The sequence below is a fragment of the Notechis scutatus genome, chromosome 15 (assembly GCF_049901735.1).
Source record: "Notechis scutatus isolate UNSWTSFEM ecotype Mainland chromosome 15, rNotScu1.2, whole genome shotgun sequence".
Taxonomy (NCBI): Eukaryota; Metazoa; Chordata; class Lepidosauria; order Squamata; family Elapidae; genus Notechis; species Notechis scutatus.
This window is the reverse complement of record NC_142023.1, coordinates 2,224,669-2,242,072: the sequence shown is the minus strand read 5'-3', so window position 1 is coordinate 2,242,072 and position 17,404 is coordinate 2,224,669. Positions and strand designations below refer to the sequence as shown.

The window sequence follows — 17,404 nt, the reverse complement described above, 5'->3', positions numbered from 1 at the left end:
TCTGATAACTGACAGTTTAGCCTGCATGGATGAGGTCATAAAGCCATCAGGGCTCCCTGGGAGTTAAGAGGAGCCTCTTGGTCCTCACCTGCTCCACCTGTTCTCCCTGCACCAATACCAAGCACGTGTTTGTAGGAGGCAACCAATCACTAAAGCTGCCCTTTTCCCACCTTTTGGAGGTAGACTGCCTCTGTCTAGGGAGGCTCCCCTCAAGTCTACTGGCCCACTTCCCAGCCCAGAAAGCGCCAGAAAGAGGGGCACGACCCCCCCCACCCAATTCCGCCCCCTAACCTGCCATAGAGGCGCTTTGCTGGGGGGCAATCAGGGCTCCCCCCACTTTGTCTCCCCGCCGCACAACCCTGCGAGGTAGGCCGGCGGAGGGGAGGCTGCACCCGCCTCGCCACGGACCAGGTTAGGCGGGGGGGCGAACGAAGGGAGGAAGGGCGGACAGGCCCCCCTGGAAGAGCCGCGGGGGCGAAGGGAGCGGGAGGGAGGAGCCAACGCGGGGGAGGAGCCCAGAGGCCGAGCGGCGGGAGGAGCGAGGGGCGGAGTCACGCAGCGGGCCCGCCAATGGGGTGGCGCAGAAGGCGCCGCATGCAAATATGCCCCGGGCCTGCAGAGAATGTTTTCCTCCCGTCTTTCGTAATCGGACAAACATACGGGACCTATAGGGGAGGAGACAAAGAGGCCCCGCCCACATATACGCCATCAGACGAGCGACGGAAGGTGTTGGGTTAGGCGACGGAAGTGCTCCGATGCAGGTAGGGCGTGAGGGCTGCTGGGTATCGCAGCCTGCGGATCTCCGGACAGAAGTCCTGGGAAGGGAGGTCCAGACCGTCTCGGGCCTGCTTCAAAGTGTCCCTGAGAGACCGAGGCTTCGGCCTTCCGCGGGGGCGGCTGGGCTTCCCCTTCTGAGAATGGGACGCAGACGTAACCCGCCTCTCTTTCTCGCCCGCAGGAGGACGGAGGATCCTGGCGGGTGAAGGAACGAAGCGCCGCCCGAAAGGAGGAGGAGGAGGAGAGCGGCCCCCGCGAAGCAGTCCTGCCCGGTCCCGGCGCGGCTTGTCCGGGAGACGGCGGGGAAAGGCCGGGAGGCCCCGGGGCTGCAGGAGGGATGAGCCCAAGGCGACCCCGGGAAAGGCGGCTGCCCGGAGGGCGATGTGGGGAGAAGGACACGGGCGGAGACCCCGAGATGGTCCTGGAGGGCGGAGAGTCCTTCGGAAAACCCGGGAATCCCCAGAGGATCCAGAAGGGAGGAAAGAGATTTCAGTGCCCGGAATGTGAAAAATCCTTCACAACAAATGGAAATCTTAAAGTGCATCTAAACATCCACTCAAGAGATCGATCATTTAAATGCCTGGAGTGTGGAAAAAACTTCAATTATAGGAGCAGCCTTTATAAACATCAACGCATCCACACAGGAGAGAAACGTTATAAGTGCCCGGAGTGTGGAAAGAGCTTTGGTCATAGGACCAGCCTTTATAAACATCAAAGCATCCACACAGGAGAGAAACCTTATAAATGCCTGGAGTGTGGAAAGAGCTTCAGTCAGAAGGACAACCTTTCTACACATCAAAGAATCCACACAGGAGAGAAACGTTATAAGTGCCCGGAGTGTGGAAAGAGTTTCAGTCAGTTGGGAAACCTTTCTAGACATCAAAAGATCCACTGGAGAAAGAAACTGAATAACTGTCTGGAGGGCGGGGGGTCCTTTGGAAGATCCAGGAATCGGCAAAGGATCCAGGAGCGAGGAAAGAAATATCAGTGCCCGGAATGTGAAAAATCCTTCAAAACAAATGGATATTTTCAAAAGCATCTAAACATCCATACAGAGAAGAAATTTCAATGCCCGGAATGTGAAAAATCCTTCATAATAAATAGACATTTTGAAAACCACCTAAAAATCCACTCATTTGGCAACCCACATAAATGCTTTGAGTGTGGAAAGAACTTCAATAAAAGAGCAGATCTTAATCAACATGAAAGAATCCACACAGGAGAAAAACCTTATAAATGCTTTGAGTGTGGAAAGAACTTCCGTCACAGGAGCAGCCATGAGAGACATCAAAGAATCCACACGGGAGAGAAACCATTTAAATGCTTTGTGTGTGGAAAGTGCTTCCGTAATAGGTGCAACCTTAATGTACATCAAAGGATCCACTTCAGAGAGGAGCCTCATAAATGCACAGAGTGTGGAAAGAGCTTTAGTCAGAGGACTTACCTTTATAAACATCGGAGGACCCATTCCGGAGAAAAACCGTATAAATGCCTGGATTGTGGAAGGAGCTTCAGTCAGAAGTGCTACCTTGTTACACATCAAAAAGTCCACTTAAGAGAAAAACAGCAAAAACACCTTGGGAACCCCGAGGGAGAAAAACAACATCAATGCACAGAATGTGAAAAGTCTTTCAAAAGAAAGGGAGACCTTAAAAGCCATCTAAGGATCCACACAGGAGAGAAACCATTTAAATGTCTGGAGTGTGGAAAGAGTTTCAGTCGGAGAGGAAAACTTTCCACACATCAAAGAATTCACTCAGGAGAAAAACCATACGAATGCCTCCAGTGTGGAAAGAGCTTTACAGAGGGCTCAGCACTCCAACGTCATAAAAAAATCCATACTGGAGAGAAACCCTATAAATGCCTCGAATGTGGAAACCGCTTCAGTTCGAGAAGAGACCTGTGTAGACATGAAATGATTCACACAGGAGAAAAACCACATAAATGTCTGGAGTGTGGAAAGGGCTTCAATCGGACAGGGAATCTTTACATACATCAAAGAATCCACTCAGGAGAGAAAACCTTATAAATGCCTGAAGTGTGAAAAGGCTTTCTCTTCCAAGACAAGCCTTGATTCACATCAAAGAATCCACTCAGGAGACAAACAACATAAATGCTTGGAATGTGGAAATAACTTTGATAGAAGGGGAAGACTTTACATGCATAAAAAAATCCACTCATGAGACAAACCATATCAATGCCTAGATCGTGGCAAGGGTTTTTCTTCAAAGGGAAGCCTTTATTCACATGAAAGAATTCATTCAGAAGACAACATAAATGCTTGGAGTATGGAAACATCTTCAGTTGGAGAGGAACCTTTGATAATTATTGAAGAATCCACACTGGAGAGAAACCACCCTAAAGTTGTGTTTTCACGAAAATAAGCCCTTGTCCTTATTTTGGGACCCAAAAGAAAATAAGGCCGGGTGTTATTTTTGGGGGGACACAAATGTCTTGAGGGTGGAAAGAGCTTTACTAAAAATGCAAACCTCTATCAACATCAAAGAATCCACACAGGAGAGAAACCCTATAAATGGCTGGAATGTGTTCCAATACTAGAGGAATTCCATAGACATGAAATGATTCACACAGGAGAAAAATCATAAAAATGCCTGGACTGAGGGAAAAGTTCAGATCAAAGCAGGAGCTGTATTCCGATCAAGGAATTGAACATGAGGAAAAACATTTTATATGCTTTGAGTGTGGAAAGACCTTCAGTCAGATATGTGCCTGAATAATTCAGTTCAATTTGTTCAGTCAAGTGTGATTAGACCTACAAGGAATTTGCTTCCGGTGCTGAAGCTCTCTGTGTACACACAAAACAACAGAATAATGATAACAAAAACAACAGTGGATGGGAGCTTGGAGGCCTTCTAGTCCAACCCCCATTTAAAGCAGTAGACCCTATACCATTCAAGAGGCCATTCAACTAGTTAATTGTTTTCACTGCTAGGAAATTTCTCCATAGTTCTAGGTTGCTTCTCTCCATTAGTTTCCATCCATTGTTTTTTGTCTTCTTGTGCTTTGGAAAATAGGTTGACCCCCTTATCTTCGTGGCAGCCCCTCAAATACTGGAACACTGCTATCATGTCACCCCTAGGCCTTCCTTTCAGAATCACCAGAATAGCATCACAAGCAGAATTTAAAGTTGTAATAAGACTATTTAATTCCTTACTTCAAATCTCCCCCGATCTCAAGTTCATCCTTCCAATTTTCCCCCAAATCCACAATTCAAATCTTTCAAAGTTCCGTTAAATTTTTTGTTCTTTCTTTTTTCCCCAATTATTGTCAGTCACTCAGGTCCCTCCGATTCTCTTATCTTCTCTATCCAATCGCTCGCGTCCTCACCCTCTTCTGTCTCACAAGCCCTTTCACTTTCACCCTGCTCGTATCTGCTTTGGACGCTGTTTTTGGGCTTCACTCCGACTAAGGTTCTCCAATATTCAACGCTCAATCAGGATTGCAAATTCTTTCACTCGCACTCTTTGTTCACCACACTCTGTCACTCGCTTCCTCTTGTATGCAATGATCGAGATTTTAGGACCGCCATTACTGACAGTCTCTTGGTGTCGGTCTACACAGGGTCTCTGTCGCGATGAGAATCGCCTTTTCCACACCGCGACTTGAGTCTCCCCACACTGGCATGCTTCTCTACAAGATGCGTGAACCCCTAAGGGTCACTCCAACAGCAAGAGGAGATAGCGTGAAACTCAGAGCGAGCTTCAGCACCTCTGTTCGTCCATATCTCGTCACCGGAAGTGTGTCAGAGTGCACGATCCTGTTGCCTCAAATTTTAAGGTTCATTGCTAATTTAAAATGACATATTAGCCCTTTTCACTTATTTTTCCCTTCCTAAGGCTCTTTATTTGGAATGTGAGAACTTGTTTTTTCAGAAACTACACAACAGAGTATTGTGTCCTTGAATACACCTGCAACTTTCAAGAAAGACACGAACCCAGCTGAGAAAGACTAAGACATAAATTTGTCACGTCTGGCATTTTATCTGGAATCAATGTTTTCTGCTGTTCAAACATCACAAGCAATCAGTGCACTTTTATTAATTTATCATAGCACAAAATATAAAGAAAAATACAAGTAAAGGTAAAATAGTGGAGGAAGAGAGGAGAGAAATGTGTAGGGTAGAGGAGGAAGCATTAATTTCCTTGACTCCTTTTGATGCAGTAGAATAAACAAGTCCAAATGAATAATTTTTGCTTTGCTTGAATGACTTGATTTGTATTTATATTTTCAGGTGAGTTACAAAGGTAATTCAGCTCTTCAGCTCCACACCAAACTGGGAGTGCCTGGGGTTAGAAGCAACAATCCCACATGATTAAAAACTATCAAGCACCAATTAAAAGGAACAAGGAAGGGAGCTGGGTGTTCTCTGGAGCACATCTTCACCCAGCTTCCCTTTCCTAAGAAGCGAAATTGAATGGAGGAATTTGCATTTTTGCTCTTGGAATACAACTCTGACAAATTGGCTACAAATAGAGGAAAGACTTCCCCGAGTCCAGGAGCCCTTCTGAAAACCAACTTATCTCTTTGAAGGCACCTTCACTCTGATAACTAACAGTTTAGCCTGCATGAGGTCATAAAGCCATCAGGGCTCCCTGGGAGTTAAGAGGAGCCTCTTGGTCCTCACCTGCTCCACCTGTTCTCCCTGCATCAATACCAAGCACGTGTTTGTAGGAGGCAACCAATCACTAAAGCTGCCCCTTTCCCACCTGTTTGCACAAATGGTAGATTTTAGGGGGTAGACTGCCTCTGTCTAAGGAGGCTCCCCAAAAGTGTCCAGGCCCACTTCACACCCCATTTTGCCCTGCTTCATTTCCCACATCCCTACGTCCCAACTCACCAAAAGAAAGGCACGGAGTCGGGGGAGGGGAAAAGGAGTGGCATGGGAGCAAAGGAAGAGCGTGGCAAACGCCCCTCCCCTGCTTAGGCGCTTTGCGGGGGGGGATCAGGACTCTCCCCCACTTTACCTGCCCGCCGCACAACCCTGCGAGGTAGGCCGGTGGAGGAGAGGGCTGCACCCGCCTGTCAGAGGAGCCCCGCCTCGGCCACGGACCAAGGGGGCGGGGGGGGAAACGAAGGGAGGAAGAGCGGACAGGCAGACAGAAGCAAGAAGAGTAGAAAAATAAGACAGGCCCAGAAAGAGCCTCCAAAGGGACCTGGGTGCCCCCCACCCCGTCTAGGGAGAGACCCCCGGATGGGGGAGAGTGGAGGGAGGGGGAAAGCCGCAGCCCCAGAAGGACTGGATGCGGAAGGGGGAAGACCGCACACTTCCGGGAGGGTCCAAGGCAACGCCTACACCAGGGGTGTCCAACCTTGGCAACGTTAAGACTTGTGGACTTCAACTTCCAGAATTCCTCAGCCAGCAAAGCTGGCTGAGGAATTCTGGGAGTTGAAGTCCACAAGTCTTAACGTTGCCAAGGTTGGACACCCCTGGCCTACACGCTAAAGTGGAGGAGCTTCTGGAGAAAACTTCCGGAAACAAAAGGGGTAACGAGCGAGCTTCCGGAATCGGCGAGAGAAGAGCCCGGATGCAGGTAGGAGCCCAGGAGGAAGAGGCGGAGCTTGGCCGGAAAAAGGAGACAATCCGGTCTGGCCCTTACTTTCGATATTGGGAGAGGCGGGCTTCCGCACGCGGCCGACTGCAGGTAGGGCGCAGGGGACGCTGGGAGTCGCAGTCCTGGAGGGTCTCTTTCGGGTCCGCAAGATGCGGAGGCTTCGGCTTGGGCCTCCCCTGCGGGGAAGGGGGTGCAGCCGTGACCCACCCGCCTCTCTTTATCCCCCGCAGAAGGAAGGAAGCGCCGCCCGAGAGGAGGAGATGGAGAGCGGGCCCCGCGGAGCAGCCCGGGAGACGGCGGGGAAAGGCCGGGAGGCTTTGGGGCAACAGGAGGGATGAGCCCAGGGAGACCCCGGGAAAGGCGGCTGCCCGGAGGGAGATGCGGGGAGAAGGAAACGGGCGGAGACCCCGAGACGGTCCTGGAGGGCGGAGAATCCTTCGAAAGACCTGGGAATCCCCAAAGGATCCAGAAAGGAGGAAAGAAATATCAGTGCCCGGAATGCGAAACATCCTTCAGAACAAATTCACATCTTAAAAGCCATCTAAGGACGCACTCGGGAGAGAAGCCTTATACATGCCAGGAGTGTGGAAAGAGCTTCAGTCGGAGGAGCAGCCTTTATAGACATCAAAGGATCTATTGCGGAGAGAAACCGAATAAATGCCTGGAGGGCGGAGGGTCCTTCGGAATACCCGGGATTCAATGCCCAGAATGTGAAAAATTCTTCAAAACAAAGGAGCATCTTCAAAGGCATCTAAGAATCCACACAGGAGAAAAACCTCATAAATGCCTGGAGTGTGGAAAGAGCTTCAGTCAGAGGAAAAGCCTTTATACACATCAAAGGATCCATTGGGGAGAGAAATCATATGAATGCCTGGAGGGCAGAGGGTCCTTCGGAACACCGGGGAATCCCCAGAGAATCCAAGAGGGAGGAAAGAGATATCAGTGCCCAGAATGTGAAAAATCCTTCCCAAAAAATGGAGATCTTCAAAGGCATATAACAATCCACACAGGAGAAAGGAAATATCAATGCCTGGAATGTGAAAAATCCTTCAAAAGAAATTATCACCTTCAAAGGCATCTAAGGATTCACACAGGACAGAAACCATTTAAATGCCTGGAGTGTGGAAAGTGCTTCAATATAACGGTAAGCCTTTATAGACATCAAAGAATTCACTTGGGAGAAAAACCATTTAAATGCCTGGAGTGTGGAAAGTGCTTTACTGAGAGTTCAGGCCTCTATCATCATAAAAAAATCCATACTGGAGAGAAACCCTATAAATGCCTCAAATGTGGAAACAGCTTCAGTGAGAGAAGAGACCTGCATAGACATGAAATGATTCACACAGGAGAAAAACCACATAAATGTCTGGAGTGTGGAAAGAGCTTCAATCGGGAGGGAATCCTTTACAAACATCACAGAATCCACTTAAGACACAAACCATATCAATGCCTGGATTGTGGCAAGTCTTTCTCTTCAAAAAGAAGCCTTTATTCACATCAAAAAAATCATTCAGGAGGAAAACCACATAAATAACTGCAGTGAGGACATCTTAATCATGATAATTAATAATGATAACAGAAAAAACAGTGAATGTGACCTTGTAGGCCTTCTAGTCTAACCCCCTATTGAAGCAGGACGCCCAATACCATTCCAGACAAGTGACTGCCCACACTCTAGTTTTTCCAGTTTATTGTTTTTATAACAAAAGTTCCATTTCTATATTCAACTGTGTTGTCTAGGTACAAACATGTTAAAGTATAAAAATCATCACAATTGTAATCATTTCGATATACAAACATATAGCAGATAAGATCAATCATTATTGTAAAAAGTAATATCTTCCATATTGACACCAATTGTGTAACCATCAAAGTATTTACTAATCCACTTTAAATCTTTCTCATTCAATCCACATTTTTCCAACCATCTCACCTCTGTTTTTGTCATCTAACCATTTTTAAAATAAGTCCTATGTCATATAACATTCAGTCTTCTTTTTTAAAAAATTTTAACGTTAACCTATCCATTTCTGCACATTCCAGTATTTTTTAAATTGTATTCTCATCTGTGGGGATTAATCCTAGCTGCTGTTAGAATGACGATGCCTTCCAAGAGGCAAGTTGGTTTCAGAAGGGCTCCTGGGCTCTGGGAAATCTTCCCTCTATTTGTAGCCAATGTATAAAAACTTGTGTTCCAAGAGCAAAAGTGCCAAATCCTCCATTCAATTTCGCTTCTTAGGCAAGGGAAGCTGGGTGAAGATGTGCTCCAGAGAACACTCAGCTCCTTTCCTTGTTCCTTTTAATTAGTGCTTGATAGTTTTTAATCATGTGAGATTGTTGCTTCTAAACCCAGGCACTCCCAGTTCGGTGTGGAACTGAAAAGAGCTGAATTACCTTTGGAAAGTTGGAAACCACTTTTGGACTTTGTGCTTAAGATGGAAAAAAAACCAAAACTTTGATTTTGAGTTTTGCCGACTAGATTTGATGCTACAGAAGGTATGTATTATCTAAAAGTAAACAGTTGAAGTGTTATTATTCTAACTGCATCAAAAGGAGGCAAGGAAATTAATGCTGCTTCCTCTACCCTACCCTTTTCTCTCCCATTATTTTATCTTTACTTGTATTTTTATATTTTTGTGCTATGATAAACTAATAAAAAATTGAAAACAAACAATAAAATGCACTGCTTGTAAAGTTGAACATCAGAAAACATTGATTCCTGATAAAATTCCACACCTGACAAATTTACGTGTTAGTTTTTTCCAGCTGGGTTTGTGTCTTTCTTGAAAGTTGCAGATGTATTCAAAGACACTCAGAATACTCTGCTGTGTAGTTGCTGAAAAAGCAACTTCTCACATACCAAATAAAGAGCCTTAGTCAGGAAGGGAAAAACATGCTGTAAGGACCAGACTCTCCTTTTCAACCGATAAGAATGAACTTCTGAAAGGTAGGTACTTTAAAAGGAATTCTTTATTGCAAGGGAGTGATCCAGGTACTAGCCAAAGCAAGATCTAAGGTGCCTTCTCTTGCTATCTCTCCAAGAGGTGACAAGTTTCCAGGCATCTGGGCTCTAGTCAGCAGTTGTATATCATGTGGAAGTTATACAGATTCAATACAAGAATTAGGATATTCAGGTTACATCAAAAAAGGATTACTTGTACCAACTCCCCCCCTCCATTGAAGAATGGCAGATACACGGATCTGACACATGCATTCTTAAACTTAAAAAGGTGTAGATGGTCATGTGGAAAGGGGTAAATATGTCATTTTAAATTAGGGATGAAGCTTAAAATTTGAGGCAACAGGATCATGCACTGTTTATCTTGCTGTGAACCAACTTGCTTTCTTAGACTGCCTCAGCCTTCTCTGTTCTAGGCTTTTTTCTCAAGGGTTTTTCTTGCTGGGGGAATACTTGCATGTATAAATCTCCCATATTGACATCAATTGGAAGTATTTACTAATCCACTTTAAATCTTTCTCATGCAATCCACATTTTTCCAACCATAAAACCTCTGTTTTTCTCAACTATTTGTAAAATAACTCCTATGTCATATAATATTCAGAGTCTTCTTTAATTTTTAACGTTAACCTATCCATTTCTGCACATTCGAGTATTTTTTAAATTGTATTCTCATCTGTGGAGGTTTCTTCATTTTTCCAGTATTTTGCGTATACGATCCTAGCTGCTGTTAAAACATGTAGAGTTAGATATGTATTATCTTTATTGTAATTTCCTGGTAGCACGTCCAACAAGAATATCTCAGGTTTTAGGTGTATGTGTTTGTTTTATCATAGCTTCCACCCATATATGGATTTTATTCCAATTTTTTTTTGCTATGGGACATGTCCGTTACATATGATAATATGAACTTGATATTTAGTTACATTTCAACATTTAGCAGATTTATCTTTGTATATATTTGCTATTCTTGCAGGTGAAAAGTTCCATCTATAGAACATTTTATAAAGATTCTCTTTATATGCTGTTGACATTGTAAGCTTGTAGTTCGTATCCCATAATTTCTGCCATTTATTTAATTCTATTCTACAGCCAAAATTCTTAGCCCAAGTTATGGTTTCTTTTACTTGTTCTTCCAAATTAATATTTAATAAATAATTATATATCCTTTTAATTTGAAACAAGTGGCTGTTCAGTCTATTGTCAAAAACATCTAGTGATGAAGCACCCAAAACTTCTGAAGGCAAGCTGATCCACCGGTTAATTGTCATATATGTCAATGTCATATCACCCCTAGTCCTTATCTCTAGACTAGCCATATCCAGTTCCCACAACCGTTCTCCATATGCTTTAGTCTCCAGGCCCTTAATCATCCGAATTGCTCTTCTTTGCACTGTTCCCCAAGTCAACAACTTTTTGTAACGTGACCACCAAAACTGAATGTAGTATTCAGGTGTGGCTTTACTAAGGTTTTATAAAGTGGTGCTAATACTTCATGTGATGTTGATTCTATGCCGCTTTTTATACAAGCAAGTATTCCCCCAGCAAGAAAAACCCTAAAATTTGCCTCAAATTTTAAGCTTCATCCCTAATTTAACACGACATATTTTAGCCCTTTCCACATGACCTCTTTTTTAAGTTTAAGGATGTGCGTTTTTCCCTTCTTGATGAAGGCTCTTTATTTCAGAGGTCTCCAACCCTGGCAAGTTTAAGCCTGGTGGACTTCAACTCCCAGAATTCCCCAGCCAGCTGGGGAATTCTGGGAGTTGAAGTCCACCAGGCTTAAACTTGCCAAGGTTGGAGACCCCTGCAGTTTATTTGGTAGGTGAGAAGTTTTTCAGCAACTATACAAGAGAGCATTCTGAGTCTTTGAATACAAGTTTAAGGAGATAGAAATTCTCTCCCCGAGTTTTGAACTTAATGGAGGGGAGGGGCAGGGGGCGCCAGAGGGCCATGAGTGGAGGGAAAGAAGGGCGGGGAGGGGGCAGGAGGGTGGGGGGGCCAGAGAAAGAGCGGAGCGACGCCCCCATACCGCCCTCCGCCCCCTCCCTGCCATAGAGGCGCTTTGCGGGGGAGTCAATCAAGGCTTTGTCTCCCCACCGCGCAACCCTGCGAGGTAGGCCGGCGGAGGGAAGCCTGCACCCATCTGTCAGAGCAGCCCCGCCTTGACCACGGACCTGGTTGGGGTGGGGGGGAGGAACGAACGAACGAAGGACGGACGGACAGACAGCCCGGAAAGAGCCAGGAAGGGGCGGAGCGGGAGGAGCCCAGAGTCCGAGGGGGCGAGGGTGCCGTTCCAGTGAGGTGAGAGGGGCGGAGTCACGCAGCGGACCCAACCAATGGGATGGCGCAAAAGGCGCCGCATGTAAATGTGCCCCGAGCCTGCAAGAGAAAGTTTTCTTCTCGACTTCCGTAATCAGACAAATGTACTGGAGCGACAGGGAAGGAGAGGAAGAGGCCACGCCCCCCAGTTGCGCCATCAGACGAGCGACGGAAAGAGATGTGTGGTTAGGCGACGGAAGTGACCGGATGTAGATCTTACGCGCGCGGGGATGGGTGGGTAGGTGGGGTTGCTAGGCGTCGCGGCCTGAGCGGATCTCCGAACAGGAAAGTCCTGGGAAGGGAGGCAGAGTCCGTCTCGGGCCTACTTCAAAGTGTCTCTGAGAGGACGAGGCTTCGGCCTTCCTCCCCGGTCGGGCAGGCCTGGGCCTCCCCTGCGGGGAAGGGGACGCAGCCTTGACCCGCCTCTCTTTCTCCCCCTCAGGAGGACGGAGGAGCCCGGCGGGGGAAGGAAGGAAACGCCGCCCGAGAGGAGGAGGAGAGCGGGCCCCGCAGAGCAGCCCTGCCCGGTCCCGGCGCTTATTTCCCCGAGAGACAGCGGGGAAAGGCCGGGAGGCTCCGGGGCTGCCGGAGGGATGAGCCCAGGGGGACCCCGGGAAAGGCGGCTGCCCGGAGGGCGATGTGGGGAGGAGGACACGGGCGGAGACCCCGAGACGGGCCTAGAGGGCAGACCCGGGAATCCCCAGAGGATCCAGGAGGGAGGAAAGAGATATCGGTGCCCGGAATGCGAAAAATCCTTCAAAAGGAACGACCATCTTGAAAAACATCTAAGGATCCACGGATTTGGAAACCCACATAAATGCTTTGAGTGTGGAAAGAACTTCACTCGGAGAGCAGATCTTAATCAACATCAAAGGATCCACACAGGAGAAAAACCGTATCAATGCCTGGAGTGTGGAAAGAGCTTCAGTCAGAGGAGCACCCTTGAGGCACATCAAAGGATCCACACGGGAGAGAAACCATTTAAATGCCTGGAGTGTGGAAAGAGCTTCAGTCAGAGCAGCAGCCTTTATAGACATAGAAGAATCCACTGGAGAGAGGAACTGAATAAAGGTCTGGAGGGCGGAGAGTCCTTTGAAAGTCCCGGGAATCCCCAAAGGATCCAGGAAAGAGGAAAGAAATATGAATGCCCAGAATGTGAAAAATCCTTCAAAACAAATGGACATTTTCAAAGGCATCATCTAAGCATCCATTCAGGAGAGAAGAAATACGAATGTCCAGAATGTGAAAAATCCTTCATAACAAATGGACATTTTGAAAACCATCTTAAAAACCACTCAGTTGGAAACCCATATGAATGCTTTGAGTGTGGAAAGAACTTCAGTCAGAGAGGAGATCTTAATCAACATCAAAGAATCCACACAGGAGAAAAACCTTATAAATGCTTTGAGTGTGGAAAGTGCTTCCGTCACAGGAGCAGCCATGAGAGACATCAAAGAATCCACACGGGAGAGAAGCCATTTAAATGTCTGGAGTGTGGAAAGAGCTTCAGTTGGAGAGGAAACCTTTACACACATCAAAAAGTTCACTCGGGAGAAAAACCATATGAATGCCTGGAGTGTGGAAAGAGCTTTACTGAGAGTTCAGGCCTCTATCATCATAAAAAATTCCATACTGGAGAAAACCCATATAAATGCCTTGAATGTGGAAAGAGCTTCAGTGCGAGAAGAGACCTGCATAGACATGAAATGATTCACACAGGAGAAAAACCTTATAAATGTCTGCAGTGTGGAAAGGGCTTCACTCAGAGAGGAAACCTTGATGTACATCAAAGAATCCACTCAGGAGACAAACCATATCAATGCTTGGATTGTGACAAGGCTTTCTCTTCAAAGAGAACCCTTGATTCACATCAAAGGATCCACTCAGGAGAAAAACCACATAAATGTCTGCAGTGTGGAAAGGGCTTTGATCAGAGAGGAAATCTTTACATACATCAAAGAACCCACTCAGGAGAGAAACCATATCAATGCCTGGATTGTGACAAGAGTTTCTCTTCAAAGAGAAATCTTTATTCACATCAAGGAATCCACTCGGGAGAAAAACCACATAAATGTCTGGAATGTGGAAAGAGCTTCAATCGGAGAGGAAACCTTTACATGCATCAAAGAATCCACACTGGAGAAAAACCATACAAATGTCTGGAGTGTGGAATGAGCTTCATTCAGAAAGGAAACCTTTACATACATCGAAGAATCCACACTGGAGAGAAACCCCATAATCACCCTAAAATTGTGTTTCCACCCAAATAAGCCCTGGTGATTATTTTGGGACCCAAAACAAAATAAGGCCGGATATTATTTTTGTGGAATCTGGATCTTGAACCTATACGGTGTTGGCTATTCCTCCCCTCTTAGTATTATCTGCAAATTTGATGTGTCCCCCTTCTATTCCCTCATTTAAGTCGTGTATGTAGATATTGAAGAGTACTGGGCCTAAAACAGAACCCCACTTGTGGTATCCCACTGCTTCCTTCCCTCCATGTAGATGTAGTACCATTAAGGACCACCCATTGTCTCAGCCAATTACAAATAAATCCATCCAACCCAGTCATGAGTTCCATCCCACAACGTTTCAGTAATAGTAACTACCATATGTATCTTTGTGTATTAGTATTTCAACTTCACCCTGTCTATTGAGCATTCACATATAGGGTTTTGAGTCCTTTTTGGGTCTTGGGTATGTTTCTTGTATCTCCTACTCTGTATCTGGGTTTTCCATCCTTTTGACCACTCTGCTTCACTGTGTTTTTCCTTTTTTTCTTCTTCCTTCTCTTTATACCCTACCTCCTTGTATAATTCGTTATTTGGTTATTTTTGCTTGGAATTGGGTTCTAGAGGTCGTAAAGAGTGGACTCCCCCCGCTCAACTTTCTAACTTCAAAATAAAGAGCATTTTCAATTGTACATGCTAGGCATTTCAACTGGCTGAAATTGTACCTTTTCGCAATAGATTTATGTGACCCTTTCCCGACGTTTTCCTTTGAACCCTTTTCAATGGTTATGCTTAATATTACGAGATGCTTGACTATGTCTCTGATGTAACTGAGCAGGATTTCTTCCATCCAATTAACTCTTTTGTACGTTTTCTACTGTGTGGAGTGTAAAATGAAACTCAAGCCTGTTGCCAGCTCCTTTTTTTCATTAAGGGAAACCTCTTTGCTAGATTACTCTAAAGGTGACCTTAAAATGGTCTTCCAACTCTGCCTAATTTGAACAAAGGTGCCGTGGCAGAATGCAGGTGTCAGACCTGCCCCAACCCGGTCCCTTAGGAAAGAAAGACCCTCAACTTCATCGGAATGAAGCAAAAGGTGCCTCTGGTACAAACCGGTTCTACGTTTCTCTGGTCTTCGCCTGTCATTCCCCCCCTCCATTCCCCATCACGTGCATACAATATTGTCCATTTGTCCACCTCCCCAATACAAGGGACTCTCAGGTCCCATAGATGCCTATTGGGATGCTGCCATTCTAGTGGGGGAGGTGGGAGGCCTAGGTACATTCCTCACTTTATAAGCCTTTCCTGCCTGCAGTGTGCTTTGATTTTCCTTCTTGGGAATGAAAAGGGGGAGGGATTGAACTGAGGGACATTTGTTATGTTTCAGCAACGGAGCCCCCAGCAAGCAATGCCTGAAAACAATTTATCACTTTCTCAGCCTGCAGTTCTCAAAACAAGTTCATACTTGCAGATTGGCTACACCGGACTGAGGGGAGGGGTCTCTAGCTGTTTTAAACTCAGGGAATTGTGCGGGAATCCTCAGGTCCTGCTTTCTTTGTCTTGCTATCACTTTCTCTCAATAGGAGTTTCCTTTTGAAATGCCAATCGTTTCAAGAGTTCTACTTTTTTGAGCGGAGAGGAGAGGCAAGTCTTACAAAGCCAGAAAGCTTTGGGAGATAACCAGCCATATTCTCAGCATATGGGAGGACCACATCTGGGCCCAGGTATAAGTAGGAGATGATCAGTTGACCTATGGAGGATTGGAGGTGCTCCTTAAAAGAAGGTGGAGGTCAAAATACAGCCCTGTAAGACTTTACTGAAGAGGATGGTTAGCACATTTCGTACAATTGCTGAATGAGAAAAACTATTTGTACTGTATTTTCCAAGTTCCTCATAATTGTTTCTCTTGAAATGGAATCAAATGAGGATTTAAAATCAACAAAGGCTACATGCGGTAATTCTGTCCATGCCATTTTGTTTTATTTAGGTTAGTCATAAATCAAACTACACCCAATGTATTGTGCAAGAATTGTGAAGGCTGGACTTGGACAACAGGCAAAGCCCCAGAAATCCAGTTCTTCTCAATACTGCCACACCTATATGTTCATGATTTATACTGTTTTGTTTCCTAGCATGATATGCTTGATTATTTAGTATCCTATGACTATCACTAAAGGTTGTATCTTATGACTCTTGATGAATGTATTTTTAATGTACTAGATGAATGTAATTTATTATTTACACTGACAGCATATGCCCCAAAGAAAAATTCCAATCACACTTGGCCAATAAAGAATTCTATTTTTTCTTTTCTATTCTTAGGACATCTGAATGTGGGTGTTAGATCCTACTGAGAGAGTAGTGTTGTGTGAATTACATCAAAATTTACGGGGCTGGCCAGGACATCTCAAGTTTTAGAGCATCTTGGCCAGACTACCTGGGCAGGTTGTTGCGAGGCTGTAATTGGGTGAGAACCAGTGCCCCACCTCCTTGGCAGGAAGGCAGGCTAGGAGTGGCACTCCAAGGAAAAGCTGTGGGGCTGAGCATCTCTGGGCTGTTGGACTCCTGCTCTTTGCAGCCCCCTTCCTGTCTGTGGTGGAGTTGCTCCCCTGATCTACTTCCATCTCGAGAACCCAGAAGGCTTTGGCAGCTCCAAGAGTAAAGATGGCTGTTGGGTCCTTCAGATCACTCCTGTGACCCCGCTGGGCATTCCTTGGCAGGTGCAAGGGCCCTTGGACTTGGGTGGCCGGGTGGCTGATGCAGGGTGAATAGCTTCATAGTCCCCACCTGCGGCTTCCTGGCCATGTATAGTTTTGTTTGCCTAAAGTCACTTGCATAAGCTGTATATAATAAGCTATATAATCACATAAAAAGAGCCCCCAAAGGTGTCTGGGATACCATCAGGCCTCCTGGAGACGCTCCCTCCTCTCCCAGGGTTGTTTGTCCCCAAGGCGCTTTTCTTTCAAGGGGCAGCTGGACTTTTTGGAAGGCGTTTCGCTCCTCATCCCAGAAGCTTCCTCACTTCCGACTGGAGGTGTCAGAGGCCGAGGGGCCCACATTTCAAGAAGGGGGGGGGGTCCTGGCGCGATTCCCCCGTCAGATCTGCAAAGGGGTCCTGGGGGGCGAGGGAGCTGGATGTGGGGGGGGGAGCTCGCTGCCTGGAGGCCACGGAGGAGCCTGGCCGGAGCCCCCCAGGAGGAAGCGGAGCCCCTTCAGCTCCGCCTGCCTGGATGCCCCCCCCCCGCCCTGCCTAGGGGAGACCCCGGAGAGGAGGGAGGGGGAAAGCCGCAGCCCCAGAAGGGCCCCTCGAGCTCCGCCAGACCGGATGCGGAAGAGGGGAGAAGACCGGACCCCAAAATCAAAGGGAGCCCCCCACCTCAACTCCGCGCGGGACCAGGGAAACCCTCGGCACAGCGCAGGCGCACTCTGCCTCACTGCAGGAAGGCGGACGCCGATTGGCCGCTCTGGGGAGGGCGGCGATTGGCAGGAGGACCCCTTGGGGCGGTCCCTACACGCTAAAGTGGAGGAGCTTCTGGAGAAAA

The 17,404-nt window shown here is 46.6% G+C and overlaps 3 protein-coding genes across 3 annotated transcripts; all 3 read left to right on the top strand.

The window, feature by feature from the left end:
* Positions 1-537: 537 nt before the first annotated feature.
* Positions 538-4,985, top strand: LOC113431038 (uncharacterized). Its single transcript, XM_087944006.1, is given in 3 exon segments — positions 538-761; positions 959-2,794; positions 2,796-4,985. Coding segments are annotated over 3 exon segments (2,007 nt in total). The 5' UTR covers positions 538-755; the 3' UTR covers positions 2,961-4,985.
* Positions 4,986-6,440: 1,455 nt separating this feature from the next.
* LOC113430882 (uncharacterized) lies at positions 6,441-16,177 on the top strand. Its single transcript, XM_087944011.1, has 2 exons — positions 6,441-6,513; positions 12,011-16,177. Exons 1-2 carry the CDS (start codon positions 6,500-6,502, stop codon positions 13,899-13,901), a joined length of 1,905 nt encoding a protein of 634 aa, XP_087800137.1. The 5' UTR covers positions 6,441-6,499; the 3' UTR covers positions 13,902-16,177.
* On the top strand, positions 6,586-9,029 carry LOC113430548 (uncharacterized). Its single transcript, XM_087944024.1, has one exon. The coding sequence runs from the start codon at positions 6,685-6,687 to the stop codon at positions 7,882-7,884; it is 1,200 nt and encodes a 399-aa protein (XP_087800150.1). The 5' UTR covers positions 6,586-6,684; the 3' UTR covers positions 7,885-9,029.
* Positions 16,178-17,404: the final 1,227 nt, after the last annotated feature.

Coding starts and splice junctions, on each gene's coding strand:
- LOC113430548 (XM_087944024.1), top strand. CDS start 6,685: ATGAGCCCAGGGAGACCCCGGGAAAGGCGGCTGCCCGGAGGGAGATGC.